We start from the raw sequence: 15,699 nt of genomic DNA, 5'->3' as shown, positions 1-15,699 counted from the left end.
CTAGGGGAGAGGTGGGCTGCCTGCTCGAAACCTGGATACGCAGCGAACCTTAGTACAGTCAGTCGGTGTGGGTTTGAGAATGCGTCTACCTTGAGGGTTAGCGCAATAGATCGTGAAAGGTCGCAGTTCTGGGTCGTAGTGACCCCTTTAGAAATCCCATTCCATTCCAGAACTTCTGCTAGCATTCTTGCTCAATTTCGAACCTGGTTAAATGGCGTATTTCAATAGTGTGGACGGTTTTTTTCGTATAAATTTAATAAAAATCACACTAATTCCAAGCCACTGAACGATGCGAACAGATAACAACGTTGTAGTCAGAGACGGAAGTTCACGTAGCGAGACAGACCTGAGTTCGTTGACTCTTACATCTATGTTACGAGAAGAAAGAACAGTGTGTTAACGGCGATGTTGCCAGACTGCTAAAACTTCCAACTTAATTTTCTAATTGAAGCTTGCATTTCGAGAAAGTTTTAAGTGTCAATTTGTAAAGTGTACAGCAGGAGCAAAAAAAAATTTATACAGTACATACAACGTAGTAATTTGCACAACCTGAAAGTGCACTACTTTATTACTTGGAGCAGCACTTTCTTCATAACCTTTCGTAATGTTATCAAACAGGGCACCTACAACTGATATATGTGAAAAAATAGATCTCCCGGTTTCGGCACTTACAACGTTATGGAAATGCACGCTTCAATTAATCATGCATTTAATCACGAAACGTAATATAGGTTTTCTATTCATTTAAGTGTATCCTATCGTTCCTTTTAATCTCCAGGGTTATTTCACTTACACCCCGTATATATATATAATGATGCAGATAACTTAGAATAGAGCGAAAATTTGATTTCAGGTTTAACCAACACATTAATTTTATCAACGTAACTTAATTATTGCACGTTATAATAGGGAGGCAACGCTTGTAACCATGTAAATGTAATGAAAATTTTAATTTTTAGTGAGATTTAGTTGACTAACAATACAAAAATGAATTGACAACACTGAACATTATTTCTGTATAATATATATTGAGTATGATTTTAAACTCTACTGTATTTGACGACTCTGCGAGGTCAGTGGAAATGGGGTGAACGAGATGGTTTTCTGGTGAGATGAGACCGAGGAATATCGATGAAATAACTTGACATTTTGTTTTAGTTGGGAAATACCCAATCAGGTAATACAGTATATTGAAGAGATATTTGAACAAACACACCACCACAGCTTCGGGTCACGAGATCAGCTTGTTAATTCTGAGATACGTCGTTGACTTTGACTATGTTAAACTTAAGGCTTTCTATTAATTTTCTTAGACCCAGTTGTATAAACGTCACAAATTATAGGTTACTGTTAATTGAATATTAGTAAACAATTCGAGCTAAGTTTCTACATAATATATTATATAAAATTAACATATGAACATGTAAACTAAGTTTAGTACTAACTGACATTTCTATGGTAAAGGTGGTTAAGTTATTATTGTGCAAATGGAGTTTTGTTCCCCAGTTGAATACACAAGTTAAATTCTACAAGTGGATATGCAAAAAAAAAAAAAAACAAAAAAAACAAAAAAAAAAAAAACAAAAACAAACAAACAAAATAATACCACAGTCTAGTATATACAGTCACGAAGCTTGAGTTGTGAGGGTGCTAGGAACAATAGACTGTGCCGGTACTATTTCGCATTATCTGTAATGAGGCGATATTAGCGATCCTAGTGGTCAGCAACTATCTATGGATGCATATTTGCTACGTATTGAGCTTCGTGATTGTACATACTAGACTGTGATAATACTAGCATTTAATGTGTTTCATTTGTGTATAAAATTATTTGCAATAAGGGTCCGAAGTTTAATTTTCATTTATCTGAAAACTCATTTTTATGACTTATCTCCGTTTACCAAAACACAATCGATTTACAGTAAAACGTGCGGCAACGTCGCGAAACATGAATTAAATTTGTCTGTAATGCCAGTTGATTTTGAACTATTTCGCCAATGAGAGAGAAAACATAATCATCACCGCCTCCTGAATATGCGTCTCAATATGTGTGAGGAGGACATGAACATTGGATTCAGAGGATGATTTCATTTTGTTTGTGGTCGTAACTGAAGACGTAACCTTTGTTCAAGTTTTTCCACTGCAAATTTTTGGTGACAGAGATCTCGTTTTAAATTGTCTGTCATCTAGTTCAATGACTTATATCCCTTTACCCAAACATAATCGTTTTACAGTAAAACGTGTGACAACGTCGCGAAACATGAATTAAATTTGTGTGTAATGTCAGTTGATTTTCAACTGTTTGTCCAATGAGAGAGGAACATAATCGTCACCGCCTTCTGGATATGCGTCTTAATACGTGTGAGAAGCATAATGAACATTGGATTCAGGGAATGTTATTTTGTTTGTGGTCGTAACTGAAGACGTCACCTTTGTTCAAGTACTTCCACTGCAAATTTTGGTGACAGATATCTCGTTTTGAATTGTTTGTCATCGAGTTCAATGAACGGATTTCCTCTCTCTGGAAAACAGTAGGAGCACTGTGAAATTCAATATTATCAGATGATATATCAGAATATTCAGAAACTGGAAATAAATATCTGAATTTGTAATTTTAACTTTATGTATAAAAATATTTTTAAATTGTGTATAACATCATTTAAGCACAATCGGAACTTAAAAATTAACAAAAGTCTGTCTGGTACAATTAAAAAACTTCACTCACCATTTTATTTATTTTACTTATAAGGAGAACATTTTCTATTCTTTTCTTCCGAAACTGCTTTCTGTAAACTTCAGTTAACGTGATTAACTTGAGAAGATTCGTCAGTTATATTTAACTTAAAGTTAAGACGATATAAACTGAAGTTAATATTTAAAGACGAAATACTGTATACTAAACTTAGTATTTGTACAAACAAAATTTTGCAGTTAAGTATAACTGAAAATTAATTTGGTGTCTTAATCTGAAGTTAATTGTATATACAACTGGCACTTCAAATTACTAATATTGAAACACATGAATGTGTTGGCAAGGTTCAGTTGTATCATACTTACATGTGGTTTACTGTACTTGGAGAGAGATGCACTTGTTTTGTGATTTGCTCACATCCAATTTGCAAAGCCTCCTGACATGATTATTCCATTAATGTAGATTTATTTGTTTTGTTAGATGTCCCATTATTGCAACTCAACAATTGACTTAAAGAACCAATGAATCATCCGTCAGACCAAATAGCCACATCACAGCCATGAATGTGAATCATCACTCATGAACAAGAGAGAAGTCTCAGAAATTAATTATCTCAACTTAATTCAGTTCCTGATATCCTTTGTTCTCAGTCAAACTGCACCTACATCTGACAGTTGAATACTGCCTCCATGTTCAGGATATGTGAAGTACAATCGCAGAAATAAGTTACAGTACTTATGTCTATGTTAGAACTCAAGTCTAGTATACTGAAATATATTAAAATGTCTATCCTTTACCGTCAGACGTAAATAGTGATTTCAATTTGTACTAACAGACTTATTATTATTTTAAATAATGCAAGACAAAAGTAAACTATGCTTAATTCTGTCAAACTAATGCATTTTTAAATTACGCCATTCATAACTTTCTGTAGGCTTTCAGCAATAGCCTACGACGTTATTCCAACTACGCGTTTATCTAGCGTCTATGGAATTGGTGCTAGCGAGATGCTATTTTGCGAGATAATGCTAAGTATTCCTCATGAAATTACTTGATATTCGCGTTGTAATTGGAGAAAACCTCGAAACAGCGAGCCAGATAATCAGCCCACTCGAGATTCGAAGGCACTCCTGAGTTCAGCCCCAAAGCACAAGTCTTGCTCGCTTCATCAAAACGCTGCTCCCGTGGCCTTTAGTTTTTGTAACTCTCTGTAATGATCGTACTTATGTCTCTTAGAACAATATTTTAATTATAATGTCTGCATCTAAGTCAAGAATAAAATAGATTTATAAAACGGTGATGTCCACACCTGTGCAGTAAAGCCTTGGTTTTTCTGAACCGACGCATGCGACGTGCGAGATGCGAGGCCCGTCTCGCACAAATCCGGACTATACGAGAGATAGTGAGAGGCGGGCCTCGCATCTCGCACGTCGCATGCTTCGGTTCAGAAAAACCAAGGCTTTGCGGTTAGCGCGTCTGGCCGCGAAACCAGGTAGCCCGGGTTCGATTCCCGGTTGGGACAAGTTACCTGGTTGAGGTTTTTCCGGGGTTTTTCCTCGATCCAATATGAGCAAATGCTGAATAACTTTCGGTGCTGGACCCCAGACTCATTTCACCAACATTATCACCATCTCATTCAGACGCTAAATAACCTAAGATGTTGATAAAGGGTCGTAAAATAACCTACTAAAATAAAAAAATAAAAAACGGCGATGAAATATATTTAGTTTTCAGTAAATATCATTTGAGAATCGAAAAAAAATACTAATATCTCCGAGACAAGTTTTAATTTTGTCATTTGTTATATTCCAGTGCTAGTGTCGGCACATTAGAAGACTTCTGGACAGGCTATAGTGAGTTGGAAATAATTTTGCACATTACAGAAATTGGTTTCTGCATCTCAGAGTATAACCAGTTTCACTATATTCCATGGACTTGTAATACAACACACTACAGTCAGTCTTATGTGAAGAAGTAGTAATTCTACATCTTCATATATTTATTCATCTGCCAGTCTGTCCGTCCACCCATTCGCTAACTCATTCACACAATAACTCACTCAATCTACCGGCGTAGTTCAATCGGCTAAGGCGCTGGCCTGCCGATCTGGAATAGCGCTCGGGCGCGGGTTCGATTCTCGCTTGGGCCGATTACCTGGTTGGGTTTTCTCCGAGGTTTTCCCAAACCGTAAGGCAAAATATGTCATTTAATCTATGGCGAATCCTCGGCCTCATCTCGCCAAATATCATCTCGCTATCACCAATCTCATCGACGCTAAATAACCTCGTAGTGAAAAAGCGTCGTTAAATAACCAAGTAAAACAATAACTCACTCACCTACTTACTCAATCACCCACCCACATACGTAAGTCATAAACCTAGGCCAATGTAACCAGATATCTACCTAGCTGCTCAGTCGGACACACACTGTCCTATTCACTCAAGACACATACAGTACACACCACAGATAACAACTCACACAGAAACTCACTGATATGTAAAGGGCATGTATGTAGTATTACATTTATTGTAATGGGGCATGGTGTAAATAAACTAAAAAAATCATCTACTCATACAGTCAACTTTCACCCACACATTTAGTCAACCATCCATTCTCCTCCTCATTGAGTCAACCATTAATCTACTCACTCACTCACTCACTCACTCACTCACTCACTCACTCACTAATTCACTCACTCAGTAACTAACCACTCTGTCGCCCACCTACTCATTCGTCACCCGTTCATTCATCCACCCATTCACTCACTTCATTCGTCCTTTTGTCCAACCGCTTTTCAGTCCATCCATAAATTCCTCCCTTCGTCTGTTCATCATTCATTGGTCCGTTTGTCCTTTCGTTTGTTAATTTCTTCGGTTTTTCATTCATTCGTCCTTTGGTTTCACCGATCAACACACCTATCCATCCAGGCATACATCTATCCCAGCCATCGATCAATTCATTGAAGTTTGAGCAGTTAAGATTATTTTTAACCATTTAGTTAATTCATTAACATATTCTTATTCATTCGTTTGGTCACTCCCATTTATTACAGTTATTTATTTCATAATTCGTTTGTCCATTTATAAACCTATTTGGTCTTCGCTCGTTCATTCATTCATTCATTCATTCATAACCATTAATTAATTATTATTTTCCCACTCATTTATTCGTTATTCCAGCTAGTAATTTAGTTTCCATCCATTGTCGCATCGTAATGATTGTAAACTTAGTTACCGAAGTAGCTCAGGCGGTAGAGCGCTTGCCTGCCGACTGGAAGCTGCGCTCGGGCATGGTTTTTCCCGCTTGGGGTTGATTGCCCAGTTAAATTTTTCCGAGATTTTGCTCAACTGTAAAGCAATGTCAGATAAACCCATCGCGCGAATTCTCGGCCTCATCTCGCCAAATACTATCTCTCTGTCATCAATTCTGTCGATGCTAAGTAAGTAAGTAGTTGATACAGCGTCATTATATTATCGACTAAAAATGTAACAAATTTCCAAGACTGAACACTTTAGTCCGTTCCATGCCTACGAAAGTAGAGATTATGTGCCAAGATTAGATAGTCAAATTAGCTGGGACATACAGGAACTGAAGGAAAGACATGAAGGGTCGTATTCATAGACATTTTTAGCGCGGGCTTCCGGTGGATGGTCAGCGAACTAACGTTTTTCGTATTCATAAACCAGTGTTAGCGATGTGATATGATATGAATCCTGTACAAGTAACCAGTCGATAGCCGGGGCTAGTTTAGCACGCTCGTAGCGCGGGCTAGCAAAATGTCTATGAATAGCACCCTAAGTCTCTGGGAGAGGATTTAAATATTCTCTTCCTACACAGGATATGGACCGGCAGATAGCTCAGTTAGTATAGCAATTTCTTACGAACTGGGTTGTGGCAGGATTTTTCTCGTTTCCAAAACATCCAGAACGGCCCCGAGTTTCATTCAGCCTCCTATCGGATTGAGTACCTCATTCTAGTGCCGAGGAGTATGAAGCTCTACCTCCATGCCCCCCAAGCGCCTTCGTGGCGTGTATAGGGGATATCTTTACCTATCTACCCATCCAGAATCTATACTTGTTTTTTTGAAAGATGGGACATGACAGTTAAGCGGCCGAGCTTGGAACTACAGTGCCATGTTGCCAATATGGACTACCACGCTGCCAGCTGATGGAAGGTAGCAATTGTCGTTAAAGATGGCTGACGTTAAAACATTCATTGACAATTGACGCGAAGGCAAGCAAACAATACAAAAATCGACAGAGAATCAAAGACGAAACGTACCGATGCTAACATTGTGTGCACAATAAATGTAGCCAAGAGAGCTATTAAGCACTCGCCACGTGGGAACGGTAAGTTTGGCAACTCAACCGTTGTTACTATAGCAACAGGCCTACCATGCTATGTGACATTCAGTTGTTTTTCCGATCGCAACACTCCTGTTATGTCCCATCTAAAAAAAAACAGGTATAGCTCCCTTAGAGACCACACTGTCCTATTCTTAACTGGCGGACTGCGCTAAGTTTCACTGAGTATCCATGTCGCGAGCAAGCGACCGCTTGTCCCTAGATCTGCCTCAACCGTGCTTTGCCAAGCGGCGGTCGTGGAATGCTACAAAATAATGGCATGAATATTACTGAAATGACGTTAATGACTAACATGCGGAAACGGAAGAATAACAACTACGCCCTTGTCCACCACGAGTTTCACTATGAACGTTTCAATGACAAATTCCAGGCCTTACTGAGACTCGAACGTGAACTGATTGTTTGACAATTTAATGGTCTAGACCACGCAACCAACAAAGAGCTTACATTAAGAAGACACATTCCTCCTTTAATATAATCGAGTGAGTTGGTAACTAAATGATTCAGTGAGTTGATATCTGTGTCTCAGTGAGTTGATAACTCAATGTCACGTTAGACAAGTCAATGTTGAAGTGAGTTGATAACTCAATGACTCAGTGAGTTGGCAACTCAGTGACTCGATGAGTGGGCAACTCAGTGACTCAGTGTTTTGATGGCTCAGTCGATCATCCAGAGGTGAGTTAATTGTAGAGTCGGTAAGAGAACGGGTAATTTAGTGAGTCAATCAATTCATACATGAGATGTCTACAATATAGCGAGTAACTCTATTGGTTACAAAGGCTGCATGCCCTGTTTGAAGAATGTGATAGTGGCATTGGCGTCCCCCACTTACGTAAGCATGATTTGTCCTCCCTCCAGTTAAGCTATATAAAGGCTGACAGGGCATAACAGGCGGTCTTGTGGGTTTGTGCTGCTGGCATGGCAAAGCAAGTCAAGTCCACAGGAGTAACACTCCTGGTGTCTCTTCTGTTGCTGCTGGCATCTGCCTCAGGTATGCCTGAAAATGTCAACGGGACATCTTCAGATCTGTGCTTCTGTTTTCCCTTTACACGCTTTCTTATTTACATTAATCGTATGGGATTTAGTATTTATTTTCCGTTAATTATGAATACTAAAATAGTGTTTGATATATCCAGTTATTCATTAACAATTTTCAAAATATGAAATGCGTGACGTGTGTTTATTGCTTTATTTTTTTCACAGTTACAGGAAACTTAAATATTGTTTAAATATTCTGTCACAGAATAAATTTATTTTAAATTTTCTGAGCGCACTTTTGAAAATTTGAAAATATTATCTGCTAAAATTTCAGCATAGTGTCACAGCTTTGTGTAAATTCACTTTGGCAAATATTTGCCACAGTTATTTACCTCATTCTGTAAAGACTGCAATTAAGCATTTAGTTTCTTTGGATTAATTAGATTCCAAAAAACGCATTCACTAAACTGTTTCACAGCTCATTATTAAAGATTTGAAAATGTTTATTAATCTTTTTTGTGTTAGTGTAAATTATTGTTTATTTTATAGTCTTAGTAGGGAGTGCTACCACTTTTCTGCGGATTAAATTAATACAAACCTATGTATTTAACTGGAAATGTAATACAAGTATATACTTCCTAAAATCCTTTTAATATCAGGATGATATATTTTGTGAGATGTTCGGAGTTTATATGTTGTCTCTATTCGTTACTCCATTTATGTTATATTTGTATAGGCTGTTTTTACATTTCACATTGCTTACTTACTCATTTTGCAATATTTAACGACTAACAAATTTCTATTATTAGGCTATACTTCGTTTTTCGGCTTCCATTGTAATCGTAGTTCATTACAATCGTAAAAAAAAAATTGTTTCGGTTAATGTACACAGTGACAATTGAAAATTTCCAAACATCTGTTCGTGCTTTAGAAAACATTTCAGTTGTTTAATTTAAAAAATAGAAAAGTGTAAATTGTAAAAAGTGGTTTTATGAAATGAAACTGATTTTGTGCACGTTACAACATTATATTGTGTCGCAGAGGGATAATACTTTCGCGAATTAAATATGTACGAATGTTTTCCAGATTTCTTTGATGTAGAAGAAAATAACACATAAGTTATTTGAAGAGTAACTTTAAAATACGCAATCGTATTTTTATTGCATGATTTATTTCTGTCTACACAATATTATAAGTTAAAAAGGAATTGTAACTCGGTGAACGCATAGAATCTTGAATCAGCTACATTTGAGACATACATGGTCATAAAATGTGTTTAATAATGTATAGTACTCATGCCTTGTCTTTCTAAATTGAAGAATTTATTCAGTAATTCGGTTTATATTTTTAATGGGTTTCATAATTATTTTCAAACAATTTACAACATAGTTCTGCACAACACATTTTAGTAAATTCCTACTTTCTTACCACTTCGATATTCATGCATCTGTTTATCATAAATTAAAAATGAATTATACTTTTAATTAAGTGTATTAATTTAATGAAAAATATTTGTATCTTAAAATAGCTTTCATAAATTACGTACACTACTACTCGAGGAGCTAGCTGGTCACTGGCTCATCTCGGGTGATAGTGTGTTGAATTCGAGATTTAAGGCTGAACTCGGGCGTGAGTTCGAATCCCGCTTGGGTTGATTACTTGATTGCGTTTTTCCCGATGTTTTCGCCAACTGTAGGACGATATCAGGTAATCACATAGGGAATTCTCAAACTCATCTCACCAAATACCATCTTGCTATTACGAATTTCAATGAGCAAAAAGGGAACTAACTCGTTTGCAAATTTAGAAAGTTTCTTTCGATGTTCAATAGCAGTCGTGTAATTTTCTCGTTAACATTCTTATTCAAATAATTCTAAATAATATTCAAAATGTTCTGGCAATAATTACCGGTATGTTGCCGATGTAATTAATATTTACACAGTCTTCAACGTTTTGAAGAGGCTTTTTGCTTTGTGATATGATAAATGTGCTTATTTCGATTATACATATTTTTGTTTTGCTTTTGATCTTGTTACTAACCATTTAATTCTGCTTATTACGTTAAATATAGGGTCTAGATCAATGGTTCATATTTCAAGGCTCATGTAATAGTAAATTTTCGGACATTATGTTATATTCTAACACTTTAAATACCGGTAGAATATTGGAAAAGAAAATAAATCTTAATAATACCACTTTTTTATCTATAAATAATGCAGATGAGTATTACATAGTATGGTAAACAGTTATAACATTTGCACTGTTGTCTAAATCCTGTAACAAGTTCGAAAGTGAGCATAATATTGCTAATTTGTTTATCGTCGTATTTAACCATTCTTCCAATTGATGTGATTGTGAATTCGGAAATATGCAAACGTGATCGAAATGACCTATTTGAAGAAAAATACCGAAATTACGCTTGAAACAAAAAGGAAAATTGCGAGAAATTTCATTTGGAATAAACGACCTCGGAAAAGAAAAATCAAACATTTCAAATTTAGTAAGAAATCAGATTCAAAATTTAAATAATTTAATTGCCACAGTGTACTTTAAATTTTGACGTAATTTATTTCCATTAAATATTTCGCATATTTTGCGACACAAAGAACCTGTGCTGAAACAAATTATAGCGAGTTGGCAATATTTGCAATGTCTACTATCTTAATGTATCACTAGAATTAAAGTAGTAATCGGTTTCGTATCATGGAGTCATCTTTTTGCAACAATTAAAGGATTCAGAGCCATAGTGGGCCAAGCGCCATTTATTAAAAACGGAGAAAGCAAGGGTTAAAGTTAAGTGAATGCCATAGTTTAATGAAGATTGACATCATTTAGTTTTAATGTTTATACTTTACATTACTTGCTATATGTTTCCATTGAATTGTGGTAGTAACTTCATTTTAACCCTTGTTTTCTACGGTTTTAGTAAATGGCGCTTGGCTCACTATGGTTCTAAATTCTTCAATTGTAATTTCACCTTTTAAAAATATAATTTAAAATCTCTTCATTAATTCCATCCGAAATAATCACTCAAATTTCATCATTGTGCGTTAATTTATTATAATTTTCGAAATAGTGTATTGTATTTACTGTCGGAATCCTACCGTTTAATCGCTTTGTAAACAGTGATGTATACTGGAATCATTTGGACATATTTTCGTGGCTAATACTTCATTTCACGTTATGAAATTGTTGATTTGCATGTGGAATCGCTATCATTGGAGATAGTATCTTATGTCACCTCATTTGGAATGAAGTTTTCTTGAACTTTCTTTTCAATAGTTGCAAAGAATTCTCAAGCTTGGGTTTCACCTTAATGATTTGTTGAAATCGTTGTAGAAGATTAAGGGGTTAGGTACAGCTTAAAGGAGTAAAATTTTGGAAATATTCAACATTTTTTTCCTCCGTTACTGTATCTTGTACAACAATGAAAATTAGTACGTGTAAAACACCGTCCTTCTGGTATACGATAAAAAATGATATATATATATTTTTTTCAAAATTCAAAATCCACTATGCAATGATGAAGCGTTTCCTTCATAACTGAAAAAGTATACAACATTCTGTGATGAAATATTTTGTGTGTATTTATGCATGCCATATCTACAATATGATGCAAAATCACTTCTCTATCTTTGATAGATTGTCTGATAGAAAATAAAATCATTTTTAAAAATGATCAAATATCAGTATTTTCTTCTAACAAAAAATAAAAAGAAATATTTTTTATTAAGGAATGTAATTGAAAGAGCATGATATTATAAACGTGAGTTTCAGCAATAAAATAAGAGGGAGAGAACATGAAAAAGTTAACAAGTTTATGAATTATGAGGGAAACGCTTCATCACTGCACAGTGAACTGCCACCATTTTGAAGTTTGAAAAAAAAATCGTAAAAATATTTTTTTCATATAGTGGGACAGTGTTTTACACATACCAATTTTCATTATTGTACAAGATACAGTAATGGAGGAAAAAAATGTTGAATATTTCCAAAAATTTTGCTGCTGTAAGCTGTACCTAACACCTTAATGAAGACCAGGTGTTATACATTAACATCATTATGCTGCGTGCCCCTCACATATAATAATTATTATTCAGAATTTTTCTTCTTTAATTAATGAATTTAGACTCACAAAGACTACCAGTCTTTTCCAAGAACTGATACTTCCATCTCTTTATGAGCACATTTCAGTTGCTATTCCGTTCATAATTTATTTCTTACTCTCTAAGAACACGTAATTTCTACAACCACATCCAATTCCTTTTCTTTATGTACTCAGTTTAGTGTTCACAAGAATATTTAATATCTGTTGTTTACAACCTAATTCGAGATGCTTTCATGCATTAAACGAAGAACAATATCCAACCAATCAACCACTACATCTCAATGAATTTATCCGAAAAGAATGTAAGAATGTATTTTTAAACAGGTAATTGTGACATTAATCTTGTATTCTTTTCTTCACATTATTCTAAATATCCCCGTAATTAAATAGACTTGAGTTATTATGATTCACTCAAAACAAAGCGTGAGGTTATTCCACTAACGTAAATGTTCATTTCAGTATAATTGTAGTATCATATGCACAGGCCTACAATGTGTTAATGTTGTCGCAATGATCATGGTTGAGTTACGTTGTGCTCATTATTTATATATTATAGCTTTGAGTTTGGGGTTACACACGGCAGCCGTTGTAGAACTAGTTTCCTCTGAAAAGGATTGTATGTTTATTGTCATATTTCCGTACACGCAGTTTTTAGCAGCCTGTTTTTATAATACTTTCAGTGGCGGATTTAACACTTAGGTTTGTGGCGACAGTCATGGCCAAGGTTAGCTGGAAAGCGTTGTACAGGAGGAGATGTTATGTTCAAAATATTTATCTACTAATTTATTCAACCGAGAATGACACGTGTTTTAATTTTAATAATAACAAAAGGTAACAGTTTACTCAAAATCAGCAGTGATGATTTTTTCTTCCATATTTTTGAAGATCAAACGATAAATTAAGTGATACATTGTCTCTGGAAATATTTTTATTAGAGAAATGAACGATTATATACAGAACTGTAGCTCATTTCTAAAACTCTACAAATAAATATTTAGGCATTAAATATATTTATGCGAATGACTTTTCGAAATGAAACCGTTAAGAAAAATGTGAAAAGTACTTTAATGTTTAAATTAACAGTTATTTACAAAATGGAAGTTTTATCAGACAGTTATTCTAAAATAAGAAAATATCTAACTTATACAATTTATTAAAAAAATAACGTAACATTAACCAATGCAGAAATTTTGCAAGAAGAGACAATTTTTCTATAAAATAAATACATTTTTGTAAAAGTACAAAATGCACTCTCATAAATCGCTTCTCATCACAAATGACTTAGAAGCTAAGTAGAACTGCAGAATTCTTCGAGGATCGGTCTTTCTATTAGCTTTAGCCACCTGAATGTCTACAAACGCTTTGTTACTCGCGAGCAAATACCCATTGCAGAATGTAATTATATTATCCCTCTCTTATGGTTTAATTACATATACAATTTATTTTTACATGTTCACTTAAAATAGTTATTCATAAGCAAGTTCTTTTCACATTTCTTGTGTTTAAATAAATTCCTATTTAAAAGTAATAAGAATTTTAAAATGCAGGTGTTACTGTAGTTGTTTTAGTGAGGTTCTAAGCATATTATTTACTTGTCAAAAAACAACCAATACTTTGAAAACAGATAGTTGAAAGTCAGCTTTATTACACCTACTCAAATCTTTAATATCTTTATTTACCTTGCATTTTATTTGCATTCCCACGTCTTAGCCGCACGGTGTAAAGCGATCTAAAGCGTCATGCCTTAGACTTGCGATACGAAATGAATGCTGGTTCGAGTTCTCATTAAATTTTGTCCATTGTATGGGACCGGTACACACCCAGCACCGTGATGAATTTAGGGAATTACAGTGAGTAGAGAAATCTGATTACGAAAGTCCGCCTATAACTGCTGGGGGATCATGCTAACCACACGTTACTCCGTACTGGTTGGATGACCGTTCACCTCTTCTAAGACATGTGAACGTGAGGTCAGAAAGCCAAAAGTCTGCTAATAGGCCTTGATCTCCATTGGCTATCCTGCTATCGTATTTGTTTTCTTTATTTTTTTTATCAACAATAATGTTTTTATTTTTGTGTAGAGTTTAATGCTTTCTCGGGTTTGTTGCGTTTATAGACAGTGAAAATTATTTAACGACACTCATAAACTTTAGAATATATTCAGATACATACACGGAGAACTGATGAGGTAAGAAAGACGGTGGGGGGGAAGTGAATTACTTTTATAAAACTTCTCTCATACTTGTTTTCGCAAGTATCTCGAGGATATTTTCTTGAGATCGAACTCCTGCTTCCTTGTTCATTAACCAGTAGTCGACAAAGCTGCAGTTGCTGTTTCAGAGATATAAGAAATAATCTGAAACTATTTTAGATATATTTTAAAGTTTTATTTTCGTAACGAATTATAATTTTATGGACTGTTTCGCTCCAGTATCAATTCAATGGAGTCTGAGAATCCACTGAATTTCAACCGATCACAGCCATCAATAACTACAGTATTGTCCATTTCATATTGTCACTTTTATCTTGTCGCTGATTTATTCGTAATAAAATTGTTTCCACAAATCAATGAAGAACACTATGACCTAATTATCAATAAACTCGGTAATAATCAATCAGTATCAATTTCTTTAATTTCAAGTAGGCCTACAACTAATAAATTGTTATCTATTTTATGGAATATGACTTTCATATTATATATTTAATTAAATTTCAAAATTTTTAAATGTAATTGCAGTATTTCTAAATAAATATGTTCATTCTTTATTTTCGAGGCTGAATTAAATATGATTCGAAATAAGTAAATAGTATGCATTATTAATTAATAATTATTTATTATTATTTTTGCGAAATAATCATATTGAGTATCACGCGAAGTATTTATTCCTTTCGGATAAGTAAAATTGAAGACTCTTGCGAAATTGTCTATCGTTGTAAATTAAGACCTACAGAATTAGCTTAATGTTACTCATATAATGTAATTCGATAACTGTAATAAATTTTGGCTTAAGGATCATTTCTTTTCGTGCCATGATTTACTATTCATTCATAGCCCTATGCGATTAATCATTCTGATTTTAGGCGATTAACGCAGTTGCAATTAATTAAGGAATAACACCAAGATAAAGGACCAGAACAGAACTGAGACAGTTTTGTAAGATTTCAAAATATACCGGTAACGAATCTTTAAAATATTGAAAAATGAAAATATAATTGGTTTGAGCATGGTTTGAGAACTGGACGGATAAAACTATATATAATACAAATAGATTACAGACAGTTCAAACCTTTTGTGATACTATTGAACGATGCAGGTATATGTCCAAATTTCGTAGGAACGAAAAAACAAGAGATTGCCACGACGGAATAATTGATTAATATCAACTTTGTGTTTCATTGTTTCATTAATCGGTATTGAAACAGTTTTATATTTCGTGGGACCTATGCTGGAATACTTACGGTTTTTAGAGAACCCGGAGGTTCATTACAGCCCTCACATGAGCCCATCACCAGTTCTTATCCTGAGCAAGATTAATCTAGTCTCTACCATCATATCC

General features: G+C 34.7%; 1 protein-coding gene across 1 annotated transcript in view; it reads left to right on the top strand.

The window, feature by feature from the left end:
- Positions 1–7,902: 7,902 nt before the first annotated feature.
- The window catches only part of apolpp (retinoid- and fatty-acid binding glycoprotein apolipophorin), a 107,142-nt gene continuing 99,345 nt past the window's right edge, over positions 7,903–15,699 (top strand). Inside the window, exon 1 of the mRNA XM_069837490.1 lies at positions 7,903–8,047. Coding sequence (XP_069693591.1) covers positions 7,975–8,047 — 73 coding nt within the window. The 5' untranslated portion in view covers positions 7,903–7,974. The remainder of the gene's footprint in view (positions 8,048–15,699) is intronic.

Source organism: Periplaneta americana, chromosome 10 (genome assembly GCF_040183065.1).
Source record: "Periplaneta americana isolate PAMFEO1 chromosome 10, P.americana_PAMFEO1_priV1, whole genome shotgun sequence".
Lineage (NCBI taxonomy): Eukaryota > Metazoa > Arthropoda > Insecta > Blattodea > Blattidae > Periplaneta > Periplaneta americana.
This window is presented reverse-complemented; position numbering and strand designations above follow the sequence as displayed.